The sequence below is a fragment of the Garra rufa genome, chromosome 1, assembly GCF_049309525.1.
Source record: "Garra rufa chromosome 1, GarRuf1.0, whole genome shotgun sequence".
In the NCBI taxonomy this organism is placed as follows: domain Eukaryota; kingdom Metazoa; phylum Chordata; class Actinopteri; order Cypriniformes; family Cyprinidae; genus Garra; species Garra rufa.
The window spans coordinates 15,909,678-15,934,021 of NC_133361.1; the positions used below are offsets into that span (position 1 = coordinate 15,909,678).

The 24,344-nt window shown below is 41.4% G+C and overlaps 2 protein-coding genes across 2 annotated transcripts in view; both read right to left on the reverse strand.

Annotated features, from left to right (window-relative positions):
* Positions 1–24,344, reverse strand: part of LOC141290255 (interferon-induced very large GTPase 1-like) — a 453,394-nt gene that overhangs the window by 313,935 nt on the left and 115,115 nt on the right. The gene's annotated exons all lie outside the window — the stretch shown is intronic.
* On the reverse strand, positions 854–16,839 carry LOC141342097 (tripartite motif-containing protein 16-like). Its single transcript, XM_073846488.1, has 7 exons — positions 16,798–16,839; positions 8,679–9,251; positions 8,380–8,475; positions 8,039–8,269; positions 7,771–7,921; positions 7,578–7,637; positions 854–1,395 (listed from the first exon to the last, which is right to left on the reverse strand). Exons 1-7 carry the CDS (start codon positions 16,837–16,839, stop codon positions 854–856), a joined length of 1,695 nt encoding a protein of 564 aa, XP_073702589.1.

The window sequence follows — 24,344 nt, forward strand, 5'->3', positions numbered from 1 at the left end:
TCCTGTTATTTGAGATGTTAGAGATGACTTTAACTGAAGTCAGAGAAAACTTTGCTTATGATGTTCCAGTAAGATACATAAAACGAACAAACAACATTTTTTTAAATATATTTTAAATTCTCTTTAAAAAGTTTGTACTTAATAGTTGACAGACTATTTTATTCAGTGTCACAAATGCATATTCATGATGGAATTTATGATTGTTTTCATTTATTTGTTGCAGCCTGTGTATTAGATGTGACACAATGTTAACCGTGCCTCTAGGCCAACGTTTGTGTGTGTGTGTGTGTGTGTGTGTGTGTGTGTGTGTGTGTGTGTGTGTGTGTGTGTGTGTGTGTGTGTGTGTGTGTGTGTGTGTGTGTGTGTTGTAGCCATCAAAATCGGTTTATAGTTACCAAATAAAATTGAGTAAGGTGAGTGAAATCATTACAGCTGTTTTCTTTGTACTTTAGCCAATTAAATGAAAGTTAAAGAGAATGAAGAGATAACATAATCTTGATTTTATTGCATTTCACAAAATGTCACACAAGTTAAGTTCAGACATATTATTACTTTCTTGCCACTACATATTCAAACAAATATTTTATTGAGAGACTTGAAAGCAAAAAAAAAAGTCACAACAAGAGTTACATCAAGTTTCACAACAAGTCTAAATTTTATACATTTTTCAACATCTATACTACAGCCAATATTACTTATCAGATGAGAAGTTTTACTGGTTTGACTGGTCAAAGTCATTGTCTAGTCCAAACATGGCATTATTCTGATTAAAAAAAATAGTCCCCATGACATCTTATTGATAATAATTAATTGTGTGACATGACTAAACAATCTTTTGAATCTCGGTATGAATTTAACTGTTCAGGGGACACAGTTTCACCCTTGAGTGTTCATATAGTCCAAACAAAGCATAGAGCGGCTGAGTGAATGTGGTCTGGATTCTGTGGATGAGAATCATTGAGTCAGAGACGTTGTAGAAGGACAAAATCCCTGCGCTGTGATCCACATACACTCCTATTCTACTGGACACACGGGTTACAGGAAGTACAGTCTCAATGTTTTTGTGCCAGAATGAGCAACAGAATGGAGTGCAGTACAATCTCCAGGACTGATCATTACGTCCAGCATCAATCTCAACTTCCACTCCCTTCCTCCTGATGCTCTTATATGCTACAGCTATGTCTACTCCCGATGTTTCTCTGCCAGCCCACTCCACCTCCCAGTAACAGCGTCCAGTCATACTCTCTCTACACAACACCAGAGACCAACAGTCAAATCTGGCTGGATGATCAGGATAATACATTTTTGTGCCACTGAGAGTGATCACTGTGTTTCCCTCAGACAGATGGAGAAAATAGTTCACTGTATTCAGATCCACAGTCAGCGGACGAGAATCTAATGGAGAAAAATACACAATTGTTTGTGAGCATGTAACTCCCATATTAGCTTTGTCTTTTTATGATAATGTACTGCATCAGAAAGTTTAGGGTTAAAAGTTTAAGTTTCATTTAAAGAGGCATTTTATAATCTGAATTATGTAAAATATTTATAATCAAATTATGTTCAATTCAGACTGACAAAAATAGTGCATTTGAACATATTCAACTAAACTGAGGCACACAACTGTATAATGAAAAACTTTTTTTGCAAATACTGTGTGTGTGCAAAATATTCATGGCACAGTTTATCTCAGCTTGTGGTGATTGCTGTGTGGATAGCCTCGCTGGACGTGGATATATTTAAATGCTTTGTGGAGAGATGCTTGTTAGCTTTCTCTTACTGGGTGTTTCAATGGCTGATGATACACAAGACAACTCTTTGTGCAAATTTGCTGGGCAACTTTTCACTAGGAATGAGTAACAAATTTCTATCTGGATAATTTAGATCGGTCCTGTGTATCATCAGCCCTAAAGTGGTTATGGGGAATGTTCCTTCATATGTTAAGTAGGGTTGGGTACCGAAACCACGTGCCGTTACGGCACCGGTACCCATATGACTGGTATGTATCAGACCGAAACAGAATGCAGATTTCGGTGCCACTTAAATGCCTGAACTGTCGATTTAAATATTTGTCTTCTGGTGCTATGACACAGTACCCTGGAAATCCAGAGATCTCACGAGAGCACAATTTGAATTGTCTCTGCAAGACACTCTGGCCTCGAGCAATGATGCATGTTACTGCAATACGTAAGCAATTCTGGGAACCAATCAAATCGGTGTATCTGATGTAGGCGGGCCAGAGGCGCGCTAAACTGATGACGACAGCGCTCCGACGTACGGAATCATTTAGTAAACATTGACAAAGATCTATTCTACAGATGAAAATCAGTTGTTTGAAACGGCTTTGTCCGCTACAAAAGAGGAACAGAAAGCCGCGCTCGAATCGTTCCTTTGCAAGAAGGACGTTTTTGCTGTTTTGCCGACTGGATACGGCAAGAGTTTAATCTATCAGTTAGCTCCGCTGGTAGTTAAGCGTATGGGGCGACCATGAAGGGGAACAGATCAGAACCGGGCAATGCCAGATAGCATTCGAAGTGGTGACAAATGTTATCGAACGAGGTCTACCGGGACAACCTGATCGGGATTGTGGAGGATGAGGTCCATCTCATTTACAAATGGTAAGAGTCACTTGGTAAACTTACTGTAACGAAAAACGGAACTATTCAATAGTAATACAGTAGCCTAACTTGAACAGGACGATATGTCTCGCTGCTGAATGAAACGCTAGTGCTAGCGTCTATCCACATATTAGTTGATAGTTAATGAATAGTTTGATCGGACCTAATTGTTTTAATGAGATTGATTCGGCTGTCGTAATTAATAGTTATTAATCTTGTCACATTGTTTATGTTATAACATTGAAATCCACTCTTATATGTTCACCGTCGCTCTGGATACGTCACACCATGTATTGTTGTGATTGGTCTGGAGTTATCCAATTGCGTGCAGTGAGAATTTCAACTGCATGCTTGGTGCTGCCCCTCCAGTTAGGTCCTTTTCATTGCTTGAGGCCAGACCCATAATCATAATAGATTAGGGTCTGGATTTTTCCAGGCTAATGACACAGATGTAAGAAGCACTGATTTATCAACATGCATATGTTTATGCAACATGCCCCATCCCGCCAATCGGGCCCTAGGCACGTGCCTAGTTTGCCTTTGAGTTAATCCGGCTCTGCCGAGAAGCACGTGATTGCGGCAACTATTTTGTTTTGAATCAAATGATTCTCGATCTGATTGGAGCTCTTCGAAACAGTTAATAATTTTGGAGAGGAGGTTCAGCGAAAAATCGGCAGTTGTCAGCAGGAAGTGGCTGCCACTGCCACTAAAACCGGACGTCAGCTGTCGCTCGGAGCGGGAGAAAACAACAACTTATAAAACAAACTTACAACAAATATATACAAATTTTTATATAATAAATCATTATATATATATGTGTGTGTGTGTGTGTGTGTGTGTGTGTGTGTGTGTGTGTGTGTGTGTGTGTGTGTGTGTGTAAAAAATTATAGAGAGACCAATATATATATATATATATATATTCAAAAATTCAGTAAACTGATTAAAGACAGAATTACAAAAGTACACGGGCTTATTACCTTTATTTTGTTATAATTTAAACTGTGTTATGTTTCAGGTTCAGTTTTACATTTGTGGTATTTCAAGAAACAACATTGTTGCGGTTGTTTAATAAAGCCTTTAAATTCGTAACAGGCTTTGTATGATGTCAGATTATTTGATCATGTTAATTTTTAATAGTAAACTAATTTTTTTTAAGTACATACTAAGATTAACGATCAACTATAGTAGACATTACATTGTCGTTCGCTAACATAAAAGTTAAAATCAAACATACAAGGCAACAATTAATTTATCCGATCATTAATTTCAAAATGTACCACTCCAACAAACACTGCCATTCGGATCTGTCGTAGTTGCATATGATTGGTTGCTGCCAAGTTGGTCGATGCTGATTGGCTGTCACCAAGTGGCAGGTCCCTCCTACCCTCCGAATGCCAGTAATTGGCTTCTGGCTGTCAATGGCAGGTACTTCCTGCTGCCAGCTGCCATTTTTTTTCTGAACCCCTTCTGGAATTTTGCGACGCAGTGGATAACTAATTCGTAAATAGTTTCAAAAAGCTCCGGTGATAGTTCTCCAGTGTTGGGCACATACCTTTAAAAAAGTAATTAGTTACAGTTACTAGTTACTTCTCACAAATAGTAACTGAGTTAGTAACTGAGTTACATCATTATAAAAGTAACTAATTACCAGGCAAAGTAACTATTGCGTAAAATAAATATAAAACATTGTACACTAGTCTACACTATATTAATGTTGTTGTGGGACAACGTGAGAGACAACTATCAAATTCAACATATTATTATAAATATTATCATTACTATAGTGGAACTATAAAGCACAATAGATGATTTAGAACAGTGTTTCTCAACTCCAGTCCTCGGGACCCACTGCTCTGCACATTTTGTATGTCTTCCTCATTTAAGGCACCTGATTTTGATCATCAGCTCATTAGTAGAAAGATTCATGAACTGAACTGAGTGTGTCAGACTCAGAAACATACAAAATGTGCAGAGCAGTGGGTCCCGAGGACTGGAGTTGAGAAACACTGATTTAGAACATTAAATATCGTTATCACCTGCGTTCTTAGCCACTAATTTTGTGGCGGCACGTGACGAGGTGCTTCTATAGATTGGTATTACTTGTCACCGACGCAGAGAGACTCTTTTTAACTGGGCATAAATTGCACGTTACTTAAATAATTTTGCCTTTTACCTCAGCGAGGGAAAATAGTGCTTATACTTCCAGTTTGCAAAAGCTACCTTTGAACTTGTTGGACTTACTATCGTTGTGATGTTGTGGAATATGTGTGTGTGCGACTAACCGTGCGCGCGCTTGTGTGTGAACACTCGCACTACTCTGCCTCTGATTGGCAAACAATGGAAATTTACTCAATCTAAGCCAATCATCGCGTTCTCAGTTACACCACGTTAACAAACACACCAATCATCATCGCTGGTTATATGTCCCGCCCTGGCACCAAACACACACACACACACACACACACACACACACCCCAGAGAAAGAGAGGCCGTGGCTGAGAGAGATGCTGCTTGCAGGAAAACCGCTTCAGTGATCTCAGTTATAGTAACGCAAAATTTTTTTGTCAGTAACGATAACGGCGTTGTAACGGGGGAAACAGTAATTTGTTTGATTCCCCGGTTACTGAAAAAAGTATCGCCGTTAGTAACGCCGTTTATTTATAGTGCCGTTATTCCCATCACTGTAGTTCTCTATATAATGTATTTGTTGTTTGAAATGAAATTATTACAATTAATAGGCCTAACTTACAATGTTTTTATTAAATTGTGACCACATTAGACAGTTTTCGCATTCCCACTAAACATTAGATGTCTGACGGACGTCTAGATTACGTCAATATTCAAAAACGACGTACAAAAGACGTTGTTTGGACGTGTCTTTCACATTTTGCGGTTAAATCATTTCATGACGTGACACTTATTATCTGGTTCTTGCCTAAAAAACGGGTATATAATGTGCGCTGTTAACAGATAACACTAAGATATTGGTCAACCTCCACCTATAGAAAGAGAGAAAAAAAGTAACTTACAATGTTTTTATTATATATTTTTCTTTCACTTTCAATTTAGCGGCAGTTCGGCAACAAATGCTTGAATTCAGTTCAAGCAACAACAAAAAACAAAGTCAAACTTAGCCTGTATAATAATCAACTTTCATTTAACAAACAATAAAAATACACCATGCTAGACTATATGACTAATAAAAAATAACTAATACACAAAGTTTAAATAGGTATACAAAACTGAAAATTAGTAAACACTGTGGAACTAAATGTAAATAATTATAAAAAATTATGATATAAATAATAAATGAATTACACAACGTTTAAATTAAGTAAAAATGATCAAAAAGGATGAAACCAAATAATTAATAAATTAATGTAAAAAAAAAAAAAAAACGTACGAAATCAGAAGTCAGCTTTTTAAAATCCAACTACATTGCCAAACAGGCAAACTAAATCTTCTGCCATCGTCTTGTCTGTCTCACGTCACTCTATTTGTCAGTCAGCTCGACTCACTCTCACCTCATAAATAAAATTTGATCTGTGTTGTTGCTGTCATTTCAGGACCCTGCATTGAGTAGCCGCATTCAGTTTTTGTGTAGTGTCTGTTCTCTAATTGAACTAAAATGGTTCTAAACCAAGCCATGTTTTGTTTTTGAATAAATTTGCTTGTATTTTTTGAACACCTCAAATCAGTGATTCACTGACCCATTCATAAAAACACTTTCTTACTTTGTTCCTAAATTAATCAGCAGTTTTGAACGAATTGATTGAATAGATGACTCAAATACTGATAAATTTAATTCTAATTTTTAAAAGTATCATTTTTGTTTTCTATTATTTCATATTTCAAATTTTATATTTGAAACATTAATTGTATCCTGTGTATTCTTTTATACATTAATGTCATTTTTAATGCCAATTTTTAAATATTACTAATAGTAAACCACTTTTTTAAGACTACACCACTAGATCTAACAGCATCCAATGTTCTGCAGTTGCTAGAGGAGGAGAACAGTAAGACGTGCCTGATTCCCACAGTGATTTTCAGTGGTAGTAAAGGTCTTAAATAGGAATTTATGAATGCTGAAGGTGTGAGGGATTTGTAATTCCTCAATATTGTCATCAATTCACACACACCACTGTGTGATGTAATATAATAATCTTGAAACAGAAGATGCAACCCTCTCCTCATTTATACTGTGCACTATATATGTGTGTGCGTGTGTGTGTTGTGACGAGCTTCCTCGGAGGAATCAGCGTCACCCTGGCAACAAACGGGAAACACCTGCACGTCCTCATCACCGGCTGATCGGTCACAGCTGCAACCAATCAGCCCACAGCCTTTTAAGCAGCACACACTGAAGCAGGCAGACAGACTCTGGTCTCGACTGACATGCATGCTGGTCTAACCTCTCTCTCATCCCAACAGAAAGCAGCGAGTGACCGACAGCCCACAACAACACGTTGTTTGGAGCACGTTTTGGACACGCACTTTCACGAGGACTTTGAAGAGCACAGAGCATGGAGCACCAGCCACGCAGCACGAAGCACCAGCCTCTCCCCGTTTTCCTTTCATTTGTGCACTGTAAATAAATCCACCCTCCGGGGCCTTGTGTTCACTAAGCCGCCTTGTCGAGTGATTCTTCACCCCGTGACAGTGTGTACCTGGTATTAATCATGTTGTAATGTAGTAATACCAGTAGATTTTGACCTTGTGGGGACATTTCTCAGGTCCCCATGAGGAAACAGGCTTATAAATCATGCACAATGAGTTTTTTTTGATGAAGTAAAAGTATGCACAATCTCCTGTGAGGGCTAGGGTAGGTGTAGGGCGCTAGAAATTACGGTTGTACAGTATAAAAACCATTACGCCTATGGAATGTCCCCATAAAACATGTAAACCCAAAATGTGTGTGTGTGTGTGTGTGTGTGTGTGTGTTTCATATTAACTCACATCGTAGGAACTCCTCTTTGGTCTGGTAGTCAGGATTGCCAATGACCTGGACATTTTTCACTATGGACACCAAACACATCTGCAGTTTAATTCTCATGTCAAGATAATTTTTTATATTATTATAAATGTTTTTATATTATATTTTTATATTACATGAACAGTGCTGAACTCATATAAATAATGTCATATTTACATGTTCCAGTTATGTTTTCTATAGTCTCTCTGGAGAACTGCTGAAGTTTCTTTCTGAGCTGAGAGACTGATTTCACTAAATTGTCAAAAGACACACGAAAACTGGGTGTGAAACCATCTGTAGATCCACAGATAGAAACAGATGACCAATTCTATGGACAAAAAGAAAAAAGCATAAACTAGAGAAGCATGTTGAAAACCTCATTCCTGTGTGTGTGTGTGTGTGTGTGTGTGTGTGTGTGTGTGTGTGTGTGTGTGTGATCTGTTACCTCGAGGAAATGAATATTATCTGTGTGTGAAAACTGCTCAAGCTCAGAGTTTCTCCTCCTCAGCTCATCGATCTCCTTCTTCAGTTCGTCCAGTCGTTCTTCAGCTCGACTCACTGCAGCTCTTTCCTGATCTCTGATCAGCTGTTTCACCTCAGAGCGACGTTTCTCAATAGAGCGGATGAGTTCAGTGAAGATCCTTTCACTGTCCTCAACTGCTGTCTGTGCAGAGCGCTGTTAGACACACAGAACAGATCTTTCAGTAGGTCTGTTACCTCAGACAGTAACAGTGGTTTCAGTAGGACTAATGGAGAGTTTCAAATTTTCGTCTTCTCCAAACTCACCTTATGACATTCCATAGCCTCTCTAAGCTGCTGAAGACCTTTCTCTTTCTGCTGGATTATCTTCTGTAACTTTCTCTGTGTCTCCTCCAAATGTCTCTGCAGAAAACAAAACTGTTATTAAATCATCATACTGTACCAATTAAAAGTTGGAGATTGGTAAGATTTTTTTTTTTTTTTTTAATGACAATTTTTTATTTATTTTTTAATTAACGACAATGCTCTGATTTTGAGAAAAATCCAATAACAAGTGAGAAAAACAACATGAACCATCACTTATGAGATCCAGTTTGGAGCAGTACCTGTTTCTCTTTCCTTTCTGCCCCAGTTGATACAGTGTCATGATTTTTGTGTTCATCCACCAAACACAGCATACAGATACACCGCTGGTCAATACGACAGTAAATTTCCAGCATTTTATCATGTTGAGGGCAGATCATCTCCTGCAGGCGTCCAGTGGCATCCATCAGATTGTGTTTTTTACCTCTGAAGAGAGTCTCATGCTGTTTGAGGTGACTTTGACAGTAAGAGCTTCGACAATCCAGACAGGATTTCACTGCTTTCCATTTAATTAAAGTGCAGGAGTCACACTTTACATCTCCAGATACAGTGCGATGGTGAAGAGCAGGAAGAGGAGGAGAAACAGGAGTAGCTTGGAGTCTTGTCTTCTTGAGCTTCGCCACTATTTCAGCAAACACCACGTTTTTACCCAAAACAGGTCTTGGGCTGAAGGTCTGTCTGCACTGAGGACAGCTGTAGATTCTCTTCCAATCCTCCTCGTCCCAGCAACCTGAGATACAGCTCATACAGTAACTGTGTCCACAGGGAATCGTCACTGGATCCTTCAGGAGATCCAGACACACTGAACAGCTGAACTGATTGTAGAAAAGGCTTGCTATGTATATAGAGACATTAGTGCCCCCTTGTGTCTTTAAGAGGTATCACGCTGACTACTCAGCACTTCCCTTTAAGAATCCCTTTAAGCGTGTATACTGTACGCAGTTCAGAGCACGGAGAATCTTAGAGTGACGCTGTTGTTGTTGTTTCTACAGAGTGCGTTCATATACAAGTGAGTGATGGTGTTTATGTTATTTAGTATCTTTAAACAGCCGTTATTCAAATGCATAAGTTGTGTTATCGTTAGTCGCTAGTTATATTCAGGTATGTGCGCCACACGCATTGTGTATTGCATCATCCATGAACGGTGCTAGTGAATGCATATGAGACAGAGAAATAGCGTTGTTGGTGTGCTTTATTGTAGACTGTTAGTCACTTTGAGTTCGTTTATATTCTTATTTTCTGTATAATTGACATTGTTGCGATATTTAAGCCACATATATCGAATCTCCCGAGCTCACGTGTCAGAGAACGTGATGGCATTTTCATGAGCGCTAATCTAATCCTTGTATGCCTGAATCGATCGCCATTTTGTTATTATACTGTATATCGCTGTTATGTATAAGTATATATTATGTAAAAGTGACAGTGTGAACTCATATTTGTTATTTTCAGATCATTACTAATTGAGTATTACTATTTTCTGTTTGTTTTAGAACCACTCATACTACGCTACAGTTCAAACTACTCTGTATGATTCTAAATACTCTACTACCTGTACTCACATCATTCACTCAGCCAAATTGAAGGACTGTAAACCCTCTACAAGCTTCAAACCATTAAAGTTTACTTCGTCTCTGACCGGACGACTTATGTCTGCTCAATCTCCACCAGCATCCACACTAGTCTACCTCACAAATGGTCCTTCGAGCCGGATTGAAGAGCTGTCATAAGAACGATGCATCAGAGTGATCCAGATCCCAGACCTGACTTTCCTGAGCCCACAGTCAGACCCAGACGAGTGGTGCGGCTCCCTAGTTATCTGTCAGATTTCGAGCTCACTGATCATCAACAGAGGTTGCAGTCAATACAGAGAGTAGATACTTCAGAGATGAGTGACAATTTAGAATTGAGAGGAGCGGCTGCACCCATACATGCTGACACCTTCTCCGAGTATGGAACAAGTATGGAGCAATGGCAGCCTCTGTCAGAGTGGAGTCCCAGTAGAGAGCTTGAACAACAGCGAGCACATACTTCAGCCCTGCCTGAACAGTCATCAGTAGTTTTAGCAGAGTTCCAGCAGTTGCGGAGGGAGACTGAGGAACTGCGACGTCATTCTTATGAGCAGATAAGGAAACTGACGGAGAGGAATGAGGCGTTGGAAACACAGTTGAGCCTACTCACAGTGAGTGATCGATCAAGTCATCATCCACAGAGCACATTTTCCCCTGTTCCGCAACCCCGCTTCCATACTCCGCCGGCCACTACAGATGCCAGGCCAATTCCTCTGCCTAGATCCAAGCTACCTCAGAGACCGAGTGATAGTGCAGCAGAGTCATTCAGACAAGATCGCCTGCATGACCTCGAACAGAGACTTAGGCAGCTTGAGATGATATCACCGCCAACTCATGCTCGCCCCTCCTTGCACCAGTCCTTCCCCCAGAGATCTTATGACAGAGTCGATGATGGCAGAGGTAGCTACAGGCCGACCCAGTTACATGCTCCTCCCAGTCAAGAGAGCACATATAGGGGACCAGCTCCCACCATCCCGAACTTCGTAAGGCCAGATCCGAGAGAGTTTTCCCGTCTGCGGATTGCTCTGGAGAACATTCTTCCAGTGGACGCTACAGAGAGATTTAAGTATCAGATTCTCGTCGATCACCTGAAGTTCGAGGAAGCTCTGTTAATTGCAGACTCCTACTGTAACTCATTATACCCTTTCTCAAACACTATGCAAGCGCTTAACCAACAGTATGGACAGCCTCACCAGTTGGCCCTTCAGCGAATAGCTGAGCTTATGGATAGTCCGAATGTTGGCCAAGGGGATGTGAGAGCCTTCCGAATGTTTGCACTGAAAGTTCGCTCTTTAGTGAGTATGCTTCAACAACTGGGGAATAAAGGCTACATGGAGTTAGAGTGCGGTTCCCATGTATCAAGGTTGTTGTGTAAGCTTCCATACGATATGCAGACTAGTTTTAGACGGTCCGTCCATCCCCAACAAGTTCCCATCCCTACCTTGCTCGATCTCTCAGTGTGGTTAGAGTTTGAGCTGCAAGTTCAAGAAGACAGTACTAGGTTCTATCCTCCAGCAAGTAAGTCAGTCCCCATACACAGGAAAGGACATCAGAAAGCCACAAGTATCTTCCTCGGTACAGAGAAAGACAGCAGTGACATGCCAGCTAAAGCGCCTGAACCTGATCCCAGAGATAGGAAGAAGTTTTGCCCTTATTGTGACGCTCAAGATCACTACTTGAATGGGTGTGCCAGTTTCCAGAGACTTAACCGAGATCAGAAAGTGCAGTGGATACAATCAAACAAGAGATGTTGGCGTTGTGGAAGAGCTCATCAAGCTGCACAATGTAACCTTAAGACACCCTGCAAGAGTTGTAATCGCCGCCACCTGTACATCCTCCATGAGGTTAATGATCGATCATTCGTGAAGATGCCTGAGACACCCAAGGTCGGACCTTCTGAAAGTTGCTTGGTGAACTCGGCCACAGAGACACTGTATCTTGATCGACCCACCGAGAGTCGGCGTGTCCTACTCAAGATCTGTAAAGTACTCCTGAGAAATGGCAGTCAGTGCTTAGAGACCTACGCCCTCTTGGATGACGGGTCAGAACGCACCATCCTCCTTCATTCAGCGGCCAAGCAGCTCGGATTGACAGGTCGACCTGAAGAACTTGTTCTGCGTACAGTCCGCCAAGACCTTCACATCCTACATGGTGCTTCAGTAACCTTTACAGTGTCACCAGCATCCCAACCCAAGACTTCATTCAAGATTCGTCAAGCCTTTACAGCAGAGACATTGGGATTAGCTGAGCATACCTATCCAGTAGATGAGTTACAACGTAGGTACAGCCATCTGCAAGGTCTACAGTTGCCACCCGTTGAATCTGTCCAACCACTCCTCCTTATAGGGTCTGATTACCCTCATCTCATTACTCCAGTAGAGCCAGTTCGTCTAGGCCCGCCCAACGGTCCTGCCGCTATCAAGACCAGACTTGGCTGGACCCTGCAGGGTCCCACTCAGGAGATCAAGCATAGTCTTCCCAGCCAGCAGTGCCTCTTCACAGCTACCTCAGGCTCGTACACTGACCTATACAGGCAAGTTGAGAAATTGTGGCAACTAGACGTGCTCCCATACCGCAGTGAGAAACTCATCACTCGCTCAAAGCAAGATCAAGAGGCCCTCATGCTGCTCGAGTCCAAAACTACCAGAGTTGTCGTGGATGGAGTGGCCAGATATGCCACGCCCTTATTACGAGTGAAAGATATGCCTCTCCTGCGAGCCTCCCCAAATGCCACGCTGCCTTGTCTCCGAGGAATAGAGAGGCGATTAACCAGAGATCCAGTCCAAGCATCAGCCTACCGGGGGGAGATGAACAAGTTAAAGGAGGCAGGATATGCACAAGTGATACCTCCCGACCAAGTGGATCAAGCTGAGGAGTCGTGGTACATCCCCCATCATATGACACAACATAATAACAAGAACAGAGTTGTCTTCAACTGTTCATACCAATACGGAGGGAAAAATCTTAACCAGCTGCTCCTCCCTGGTCCCACACTGGGCTCCTCCCTGACGTCTGTACTCCTGAGGTTCCGTGAACACACTATTGCCTTGAGTAGTGATATTAGAGGCATGTTCCATCAAGTGCGACTGCTACCAATGGACCGCCCACTGCTAAGATTCCTCTGGAGGGACCTCGACCGAGATCAGTCCCCCCAAGTTTACGAGTGGCAAGTTCTCCCATTTGGGACAACATGCAGCCCTTGCTGCGCAACTTTCGCCCTCCAAAAGCATGTCAACGACCATAGTCACCCAGGTGAAGATGTCAGAGAAAGTATCGAGAGGAACTTCTATGTGGACAACTTCCTTCAGAGTTTCAGTTCAGAGGAAGAAGCCAGTGCACATGCTGCCAAGTTGCGAGACCTCCTAGCCACAGGAGGGTTTGATCTAAGACAGTGGGCCAGCAACCTCCCTAAAGTACTGGACCACATCCCACCCGAAGCCAAGTCTAGTAGCCTGGTATTGTGGCTGACCCAAGAGCAACCTGATGCGCAAGAGTCCGCACTTGGACTACTCTGGCACTGTACCTCCGACACACTGTCATACAAGTATCGTCCTATTGAATGCTCTGCCCCTACCATGCGTCATATCTACAGGGTTCTAGCCAGTCAGTATGACCCCCTGGGGTACATCGTTCCCTACACCACGAGAGCTAAAGTCCTCGTCCAGCGTCTGTGGGACAAGAAAAGAGAATGGGATGACCCTCAACTTCCCGATGAGCTGCTTCAAGCCTGGCGAACATGGGAGCAAGAGTTACCAGACATTCAGCGCATCTCCATCCCCAGATGTTATGTCACTTTAGATTTAGATAACCCTCAGACTATCAGAGACATACACATCTTCTGCGATGCCTCAGAGCAAGCCTACGGCTCAGTCGCTTATATCCAGACACTCAGTCCTCAAGGAGACCAAGAGATAGCTTTCTTGACTGCCCGTTCCAGAGTTTCTCCAAAGAAACAACAGTCCGTACCCCGTCTCGAATTGTGCGCTGCTCTGACAGGAGCACAACTGGCCAAATTATTGAAGTCAGAGCTCAGTGTTCCCATACGACAGGTCACACTTTGGTCAGATTCCACCACTGTGTTGGCATGGATTCAAGCTGACTCGTGCCGATTTAAAGTCTTCGTCGGAACGAGAGTAGCCGAGATACAGGAGTTGACAGATCCCAAGGACTGGCGTTATGTTGATTCCAAGTCTAATCCTGCCGATGACATTACGAGGGGAAAAGCATTAGCTGAGTTAGCCAAGCCAAGTCGATGGAGTCAAGGCCCATCATTCCTCCTCCTGCCCCCCGATCAGTGGCCTCAGAGTCCTCTCCAATCGCTACCTATTGAGGAGGCAGAGCTGAAACAAGTAACATTTTGTGGATTAACAGTTCCGGTTACCAACCCAACCTTGCCTGATTGCAACCAGTTTGGGTCTTATAAGGAACTACTAACAGCTACAGCTAGAATCTTACATGGTGCGGCTACCCCTACGGAAGTGCTAACAGCTGAGGATTATCGAGAAGCCGAACTAGCCCTCCTTCATCAAGCACAAAGCCAAAGTTTTCCACTAGAGATGGCTCATCTTAAGTCCAGTAAACCTCTACCAATGAGTAGTCGTCTCCTGTGTCTTGCTCCAGAGTATGACAGCACTACCCACCTCATCAGAGTTGGTGGTCGTCTCAGACGGACAGAGCAGCTGGATGAATCCGCCATTCACCCTGTAGTGCTGGACCCTAAGCATCCCCTCAGCAGACTCATTATCCAGGACTTCGATGAAAGTCTACTCCATCCAGGAGCAGAGAGAGTGTTTGCCGAAGTACGTCGTAAATACTGGATATTGAGAGGCCGAGAGGCTATTCGGCAGCACCAGAGAACATGCTTAGGCTGTAAACAGTGGAGAGGCCAGCCTAGCATTCCTAGGATGGCTGACCTACCTCCTTCAAGATTGCGCTTTCTTCAACCAGCCTTCTACTCCACGGGAGTGGATTGTTTCGGCCCTTACCTCATCAAGATTGGGCGCAGGCATGAGAAACGATGGGGTATCATATTTAAGTGTCTGACAACAAGGGCTGTATACCTGGACTTACTCCATCAAATGGACACAGATTCATTCTTAATGGCCCTCCGACGATTCATCTCCCGCAGAGGCAAGCCATTCGAGATCATCTCCGACCATGGTACAAACTTCAGAGGTGGCAAGAGAGCACTACAAGAAGACTTTGCTGCGCTCTATCCTTCCCTCCAGGAGCAATTAGCCAGCCACCAGATTAGTTTTAAGTTCAACCCCCCAGGTGCTTCACACTTCGGAGGCTGTTGGGAAAGAGAGATAAGATCCCTAAAATCAGCTCTGTGTTCTATTCTAGGGGATCAAATTGTGACCGAGGAAGTACTGCGTACTGTACTTGTTGAGATTGAAGGCATTCTCAATGCGAAGCCACTCGGATACACATCCTCAGACGTAGCAGACCCTGACCCGGTCACTCCTAACATGCTGCTCATGGGGCGGCCAGATTCATCCTTGCCGCAAGTAATATACCCCGAATCAGAAATGCTGAGCAAACGGAGATGGAGACACAGTCAGCTTCTAGCCGACCAATTTTGGAGACGTTTCCTTCGTAACTATCTCCCAGAACTGCAAGTCCGCCAGAAGTGGCACAAAGAGGTAGCGAACCTGCAGCCAGGCACAATTGTCATGATCGTTGATCATCAGTTACCCCGAGCCCTATGGCCAGTTGGACAAGTAACGAAAGTCTTTCCAGGAGAAGACGGGAGAGTCCGGACTGCAGAAGTGGAAGTCAAAAAGAAAACCTATCTTCGTCCAATCACCCGGCTCATCAGTCTCCCAGCGTTACCAGATTGAGTGCCCCTTAGTACTATCCTGTACTTAACCTTAGTGCCTTTTCTAAATTACACATTTACACAGCAAATGTGGGGGCGGCTGTAGAAAAGGCTTGCTATGTATATAGAGACATTAGTGCCCCCTTGTGTCTTTAAGAGGTATCACGCTGACTACTCAGCACTTCCCTTTAAGAATCCCTTTAAGCGTGTATACTGTACGCAGTTCAGAGCACGGAGAATCTTAGAGTGACGCTGTTGTTGTTGTTTCTACAGAGTGCGTTCATATACAAGTGAGTGATGGTGTTTATGTTATTTAGTATCTTTAAACAGCCGTTATTCAAATGCATAAGTTGTGTTATCGTTAGTCGCTAGTTATATTCAGGTATGTGCGCCACACGCATTGTGTATTGCATCATCCATGAACGGTGCTAGTGAATGCATATGAGACAGAGAAATAGCGTTGTTGGTGTGCTTTATTGTAGACTGTTAGTCACTTTGAGTTCGTTTATATTCTTATTTTCTGTATAATTGACATTGTTGCGATATTTAAGCCACATATATCGAATCTCCCGAGCTCACGTGTCAGAGAACGTGATGGCATTTTCATGAGCGCTAATCTAATCCTTGTATGCCTGAATCGATCGCCATTTTGTTATTATACTGTATATCGCTGTTATGTATAAGTATATATTATGTAAAAGTGACAGTGTGAACTCATATTTGTTATTTTCAGATCATTACTAATTGAGTATTACTATTTTCTGTTTGTTTTAGAACCACTCATACTACGCTACAGTTCAAACTACTCTGTATGATTCTAAATACTCTACTACCTGTACTCACATCATTCACTCAGCCAAATTGAAGGACTGTAAACCCTCTACAAGCTTCAAACCATTAAAGTTTACTTCGTCTCTGACCGGACGACTTATGTCTGCTCAATCTCCACCAGCATCCACACTAGTCTACCTCACACTGATCCTCAGCCCATGAGATACTGGATTCTGCCATTTCACTGAACACACAGAGAGATGACACACACTGCAGCTCAACAGACAAAATCCTTCTTCAATTAATTGTAGGGTTTATATATCATCCTGACAATCTTAAAACTAAAGTTTATTTACTGGCATCAATGGTTCTATGAAGAACCTTCCATCAATGGAACCATGGAATGCAGAAGTGGTTCTTTATAGTAAAAAGGGTTCTTTAGATATTTTTGTTTTGTTTAGTTTGTTTTTTGTTTTAAGAGCTCTTAAAGGTGACATAGAATGCTTTGATACAATGTTTTAAATCGTTAGGCATAAGAAACGGCAAAAATTCTCCAGAAAGGATTTTACAGGTCCATTTACAACCCTAGGATTTGTCCCTAGAATGAAATGGTCTGTTATTGTAAGTACAGTTTTCCATTCTTTGGCACATTTAAAGTTCCTGCTCCGATTACTACTTATGTGTGCTAAAAGTCGCCACAAACCATATATCAGCACTTAGATTAGGTTGTTATCTTTAAAATGAGACTATATGCTCATATTATGTGAGCTTGTAAAGCTACACGGTATCTTAATATATTATATGGAGTTGACTGTTGCGCTTTCTGCTAGTTTTGCCTTAACACATTTGTATTGACGGACGATTATGTAATGTGTCATATGTCTGAAAAGCTCCCTGTGTGATCTATCCAACATCGATCAAACTCCTCGGCCAATCCGTTGTCGAGTTCTGCCTTTGCAAACACAAGGAAGGAGGGTGCAAAAGGAACGCCCCCTATAGCGGGCTTGCATTTTGCTCAATGAGAGTTGGAAAACTATGGATTATGAACAAATGCAATTATAATTATGAATTATTCCACCCATGTGTTAAAACCATTTTCATTTATTTAGCTCAATGTATGTGGAAATGGGATACTTTTCGATTCAGGTATGCCTTATTTTGTAGAGTAGAGACCCCTAGAGGACTTTTTGCCTCCCTTTAATTAAATCTCTGTACCTTTAAAAAAATGGCACAATCAAAAGTATTTTCTTTTCATTTTACTGGCACACGGTGGAATCAAAAGAAATTTTCTGCAGCATCAAACTGATCTCTAACAACAGACGTTCAAATTAAAACTTTATAAAAATGTATCCACCAAGGAGTCATGATTTTCTGACTTACTGCTCAAATGTCTATTTTTGGAATCTCGTGACCTTTAGGTGGCGCTGTTTCCAACTTCGGCATGGACCTTCAGTTTATGGTGTTTCGTTTTGATTTGATTAAAGTTTGGCTGTGATACTGTCTATTAACCAATTTTTTGTCAACTTCTACAAGTTCGTGATGTCATAAGTTTTTAAACAAAGATGAATTTTTAAAAGTCTGTTCTGCCATTTCTATGCAGCTCAATCCAAAAAAATCACCTGAGCCAATTTCCGTATGAATTTGGCAAAAAAAAACTTATATTAACTTACAAAAATGTACAGATAATTTACTCACCCCCTCATCATCCGAGATGTTCATGCCTTTCTTTCTACAGTTGTACAATAATTATGTTCCCTTTCAAGGGAACATCGAACTGCGTCCTCTAGGGGGCGCTTTTGGGGAACGTCTCCTTCGTGAACTGTGTCTGAAGTCTACATACAAAAACGACAACAGCGTTGGCTGGTGACAGCTTATGACTCGTCGCCGCCGGTGCATTACTACCGGTGCGACAGCATTGTATTAAAGGGCGCCGGTTGAACACAACATTCTCTTTTTCATCTTCAGCGACTCCTTTGTTGAAGCTCCGCATTACAAAATGGTAAGCTTTCTCTCTTACCTCACTATGGCTGGAAACACTAGCAAGGCGTTTAAGAAGTGTGTGTATGCGTGTCCTCGGTTTTTGACACCAGATGACGCACAAGATCTTTGCGTCATATGTTTAGGCGAAGAGCACACAAGGGTGCGGTCTGCATGCATTGTGAGCTTCTTCATATGAGGAAGCTCCACTCTCGTTTGTCTCTCTTTTCGAGGAAAGAGGGGCAGCCATCGGCTTCTCGCGGATCAGGGCCTGTCGCTGCTGTGGTGTGGAGGAAACTGAGTTTGTAGGGATCGCAGCAGCTAGTGCTCTACTAGGCTCTGCTCAGGAAGAGCAGGAGATGTTAGATGAGGAAGAAAACATTGAGTCTGAATCATCTCAGTCCTCCTGCCCCACGTATGATGAGCTTTTAGAGGTTATGGAACGCGCCATGGCCAGGTTGGACCTGCCATGGAACCGGGCCAGGAAGGTGGCCCCACGGGGGTGTCTCGGGAGCGTTATCTTTCTGATCATAACCCTCCAGCTCAAGTGAGCCTTCTATTTCTTCCCGACCTTTATACAGAGATCGTGAAGGGATGGAACAAGCCATTTTCTTTGTGCATCCATAGATTTCCGCATGCTAGTTATGCTAATATTGAGGGAATGCACGAAAATGGCTTTGAGAGGATGCCCCCTATAGAAGAGACGCTAGCTAGCTATCTCTCCATGGGTGAAGCATCATCTCTTAAGACTCCCTCCTTGCCATCCGAGCCCCTTCAACGTACATCTTGCTTTAATGGCTGGGCATATGTGGCAGCAGGTCAGGCTGTTGCTTCGCTGCACACAAAGGCAGTGCTTCAGGCTTATCAGGCTGACCTGCTGAAAGACCTGGATAAAGGCCAGGGGCTTTTCCCTGACGAGGTAGCAGAACTCTGTCGCACCACAGACTTGGCCCTCTGTGCAGGCTACCACTGCAATGGACAGATCCATGGCAGGTGGTTATGGAGAGACATCTGTGGGTAAACCTGGCAGACATTGGAGGGAAAGAGAAGGGCTTTCCTATCGATGTGCCAGTTTTGCACTTTTGGTACATCCGCTGAGATAGTGATCGAATAGGTTAGGGAGGCAAAGGCACGTTCTGTGGCCTTTAAAACATTCATTCCTCAAGGGACCAGGTCTAAATCCAAACAACAGAGGGGTCCTGGCCCGTCTCCAACCGAGGATCGGACACAGGCACAGAAGGCTAGTGTTACGACTCACGCCCCTCCTCCACCTGTGGGTGGTTCTAGGAGATGGCGCAAACCAAGGGGAGTTCGTCAAGATCTGAGGGGGGTAGTCCAGACAAGGCGTTCTGAACGTTCTCATACTCAGACCTTATACTCACTTCTGCTGTAGGTGAAGCTGAATCATGAATGATTCGTGCGAACGTGTAATATGAACATGAACGTGTCTACTAAACTTTATGGGCCTAAAGTGTAGAGCAGCAAGGAGCTTCTTGTTCCTGTAAGGGCAGATTTTTCTCATAAGATGTTCTATACAAAAACTAGTGGAACTCCCAGGATCCAAAAATGCATAAGTGTCTATAATCTTGATGCTGGATTTGCCTTGACTTGGACTGGAATGATAGATAGCATATGAATTTAGCATTTCCCGCCCTAGTTTGACTATAATCTTGCACAGATGCAGGTGGCAGCAGGTCATTTTGTTTCAGTTTGGAGTAGTTCCAGTTCTCACCACAGCCTCTCCTTCTGCCTTTAAAAATCTTCCTCTTTGGCTTCAATATAAGGAAGTTTCTTTAAAGTAAATGAAAGTTACAAAGCAGCTACAGTTTCTTTAAAGGTGCCATAGAATGCATTGATACAATATTTTAAATTGTTCGCTGATATCTACATAGAAGGTATATGGCATAGGAAAGGGCAAAAAATCTCCAGAAATGGTTTTACAGGTCCATTTACAACCCTAGGATTTGCCCCTAGAATGAAATGCTCTGTTTTTGCCTTATTTGGAAGCTTCATGAATATTAATGAGCTCTGCTCTGATTGGCTGTTTCACAGAACTGCTCAACTCTATAGCTCGCACACTGACAAAAATATATATTTAATTAGGAGCTCTAGCCACTTTTAATATGTTTGTTTATTAAGCTAACCGTGTCCCTTCAGTGGCTTGCCTTGTTTTACTGATGTGCTGATGTTACTGATGATTGGGCGATGTAAATGTTGGAGGCGTAACTATTAACGATCCCAGGAAAGTTTCCTAACAGTCGGTATTATGTTGGAATTGACCTATTTTTTGGATGGTCTTTTGCAAATACTAGATTTATATAAGAAGGAGGAAACGATGGTGTTTGAGACTCATGGTATGTCATGTCCATGTACTGAACTGTTATTATTTAACTATGCCAAGGTAAATTCAGTTTTCCATTCTATGACACCTTTAAAGCAGGGATTTTCAAACATGTCTTGGAGAGCCCCTAGCACTACATGTTTTGTATGCCTTCCCCTGCCACCCGTGCCTGTCCAACACAACCTCAAAGGAAAGTTATTATAATGTGAACAGGTCACCTACATCTACTCAACACGTTGCACTTCACCATCAAGTGGTGAAATAATCATTATAATTTGACTCCAACGAGCAAACTAGAAACAAAAAATCACTTTCACTATCAACTTTATGGCTTTAATAAGGAAAAGAACTGCATTCCCATGAAGCATTGTGAATGACATTTAAAATGATTGATAATTGTGATTAGGCTATTCATTTCAAATTATATATATTAAGTCAATTTAACGTAATGCTTAGACTTGTAGTGTATTTGTTTGCTCTAATGTGTTTGAAGTACACTTATAAGTATACAAAGTGAAAGTGAAAACTGAAAATCTGCTTATATACATATATTTTTTTCTTTATATTCTAATAAACTAAGTAGATTTTCACCTAAACCTAAAAAGCACAAAATAGCACTAAAATCTGAATATTACTGTACCTAAAAATATGAAAAATATCATATTAAAAACCAGGCAGTGATCTTACATATCACTTCAGTCTGACTGCAATCTGAGATGTCTTTCATAATCTGTACTTCCCTGCGACTTTAATTCTAAATACTTGAGCATACAGCTCGGGTAAATCCACAAATGCCTATCCCATAAGCTTCAAATTTTAAGACCTTAAACATAAATATGAACATGTCTACTGACCTTTATTGGCCTAGAGTATGGAGCAATGTGGAGCTTCTTGTTTCTATAAGGTTCAGTTTTCTCATAAGATGTTCTGTACAAAAACTAGTGGAACTCCCAGGATCCAAAAATGTGCAGGAATTTATATTCTTGCTATCAGACTTGCCTTGACTTGTACTGGAATGATGGATATCACCGAAACTTATCATTCCCCGCCCCAGTTTGACTACAAGCTTGCACATATGCAGCAGGTTTTTTGTTTCACTTTCCTTTTCTCACCGCAGTTTCTCCATCTGCCTTTAAAAACAAAGTTACAAAGCAGCTACAGTTTCTTTAAAGCTTCTTCAAAGTCCATACAGTCATGCAAGCAAAATCAAAGTTCTGTTCTCTCCTTTTAACTTGCGGATATCTCATGTTTTACAGTGTTACTGAGGTTTTTTCCCCCAAAATGTGCATTAATATTTTATCTTTTGTTATATTTTCCTGGCAATACAAATAATCGGTTGTCTCTGAGCTGAATATGTGCATTAAAGTAAGAATGTGAGCAGTCTTGTAATTACATAAAGAGCCAAAAAAAAAAAAAAAAAAAGATGAGGAGCGTAATGATTAGATTGTATGTAAATGAAAACACATTATTATTAGCCACAAAAGTAGCACACTCAAGTACAACAGCTAACTTACTGAACAGTTTACACTGAAAAAAAAATACGGTTTTATAGTTCCATTATATATAAAAGCAATGTTTACAGAGAAAACATTAAATGGCTGACAAAAGAAACCACTACGAAAGAAATACACACAGTACCCCCATCCTAAAGCATGTTCTTGGGCCTCTGCCCATAACCCAGTCTGCTGGGTTATAGTAATCAACTCTGATTTGCCAAACTGGATTAAACTGGGTTGGATATGGTGTCTCCAGGCCTGAGATAACACTTCCCGAGGTGATTTTTGTGAATCTTTAAGTCATCTGTTGAATACACAGCTAAACTGTATTGATCACTGTTGCTCCTACAGATGCTAGAAGCACACAGATATTGCACCTTTTTCTCTTGTCACTTTGTAAATGTTTCATGTTGGCTCCAAACAGAAGCATGGCCCCTGCTCAAAACAGTTTGTGTCTATTTAAAGTTTTTTTTTCATTTAACACAATAATGACTTAACATTTTATTTTGGGGGTATTTTTTTTACAAGTTGATGTGTGATTAATTTGTAATTAATTAGATGAATCAATCACCACTTATAAATTAGTCGTGTGAGCTGGGGATATCCAAGTGTCATATTTGCACTGTAAAAAGTGATAAATTGACTTCAAATAATTGAGAAAACCCCATTGCCTTAAAATTATTAAGTAAGTAAACTTCATGCATAATTACAAAACAAAGTTAAGTGAATTCTAAGTTTCCTCAGTTTTTTTAAGTCAACTTATCACTTTTTACAGTGTGGTAGTCTATTGCCAGTTGAAAAAAAAAAAAATTTGAAAACAAATTATATGACCTAATCCAATTAATGTAAATGAATAAAAAAAAAATCTGAAACAAATATATTAAAAGTATAGGCTACTTTATTGGAAATTTTTAAGAATTACTTTTGAGCGGTAAAAAAGACTACATGATCATAATTATTGTAGCATGATTAATATGATTAACATGATTAAAAATCTGTAGAGTGTCCATATGATTTAATTGGTCAGATGGCACAGTTTCAGCACTGACTGTCTATCAAATCCAAACACAGCATAGAGCGGCTGAGTGAATGTGGTCTGGACTCTGTGGATGAGATTCATTGTGTCTGAGACGCTGTAAAAGGACAAAATCCCTGCGCTGTGATCCACATACACTCCTATTCTACTGGAGATATTGACTACAGGAAGGATGAACTCTGTGTTATTGTGCCAGAATGAGCAGAAAGTAGGAGTGCAGTACAAACTCCAGGATTTTTCATTACGTCCAGCGGCACTGTCAGGTCCACCTCCCTTCCTCCCAATACTCTTGTATGCCACTGCTATGTCCACACCTGTTGTGCTTTCTCCGCTCCACTCCACCTCCCAGTAACAGCATTCAGTCACACTCTCTCTACATAATGCCTCAATCCAACAATCAAATCTGTCTGGATGATCAGGATAATGCTGATCTGTGTCAGTGACAGTCATGTTTGTTTCATGTTCATGTTTTCAGGTCTTTTATTTTGTAGTTTGATTAATGCTGTTAGAGTCTTGCTAATGTATTCCTGCTATTGGTTCCTTTGTTCAATGTGTCATGCTGTCATTAGTTTACTTCTTGCCATGTGGTTCTCTGTTCCGTTTGTTCATCGGTTGCTATAGTCTTGTGCCGTGTTTCCCATTGGTTGGCTTATGTTATGTGACCCTCATTGTTTGATATATATATCTTGTCATGTATTGAAGTTGTAATCTGCTGTCAGTAAGTCAAGTTAAATTGAGTTTATGTCAAGTCAAGTCTTTGTTTGTTTGGATTATGTTTGCATTTTGGATGTCTTCACTGTAAATAAACTGCACTTGGGTTCATCCACATTTTGCCTCCAGTGGACTGAACCGTGCCCTTGTTAAAAAAAAAACAAAAAAAAACTTTTTTTCTTCT

Excerpts from the sequence above, each read along its gene's own strand:
- LOC141342097 (XM_073846488.1), bottom strand. The coding sequence starts at position 16,839 with ATGGCAGAATCCAGTATCTCATGGGCTGAGGATCAGTGTGAG. Across the intron at positions 9,252-16,797 it reads GGGCTGAGGATCAGTGTGAG|TTCAGCTGTTCAGTGTGTCT; the intron begins GTAGACTAGTGT and ends TTCTACAATCAG. Across the intron at positions 7,638-7,770 it reads AGAAAACATAACTGGAACAT|TGAAAAATGTCCAGGTCATT; the intron begins GTAAATATGACA and ends TGGTGTCCATAG.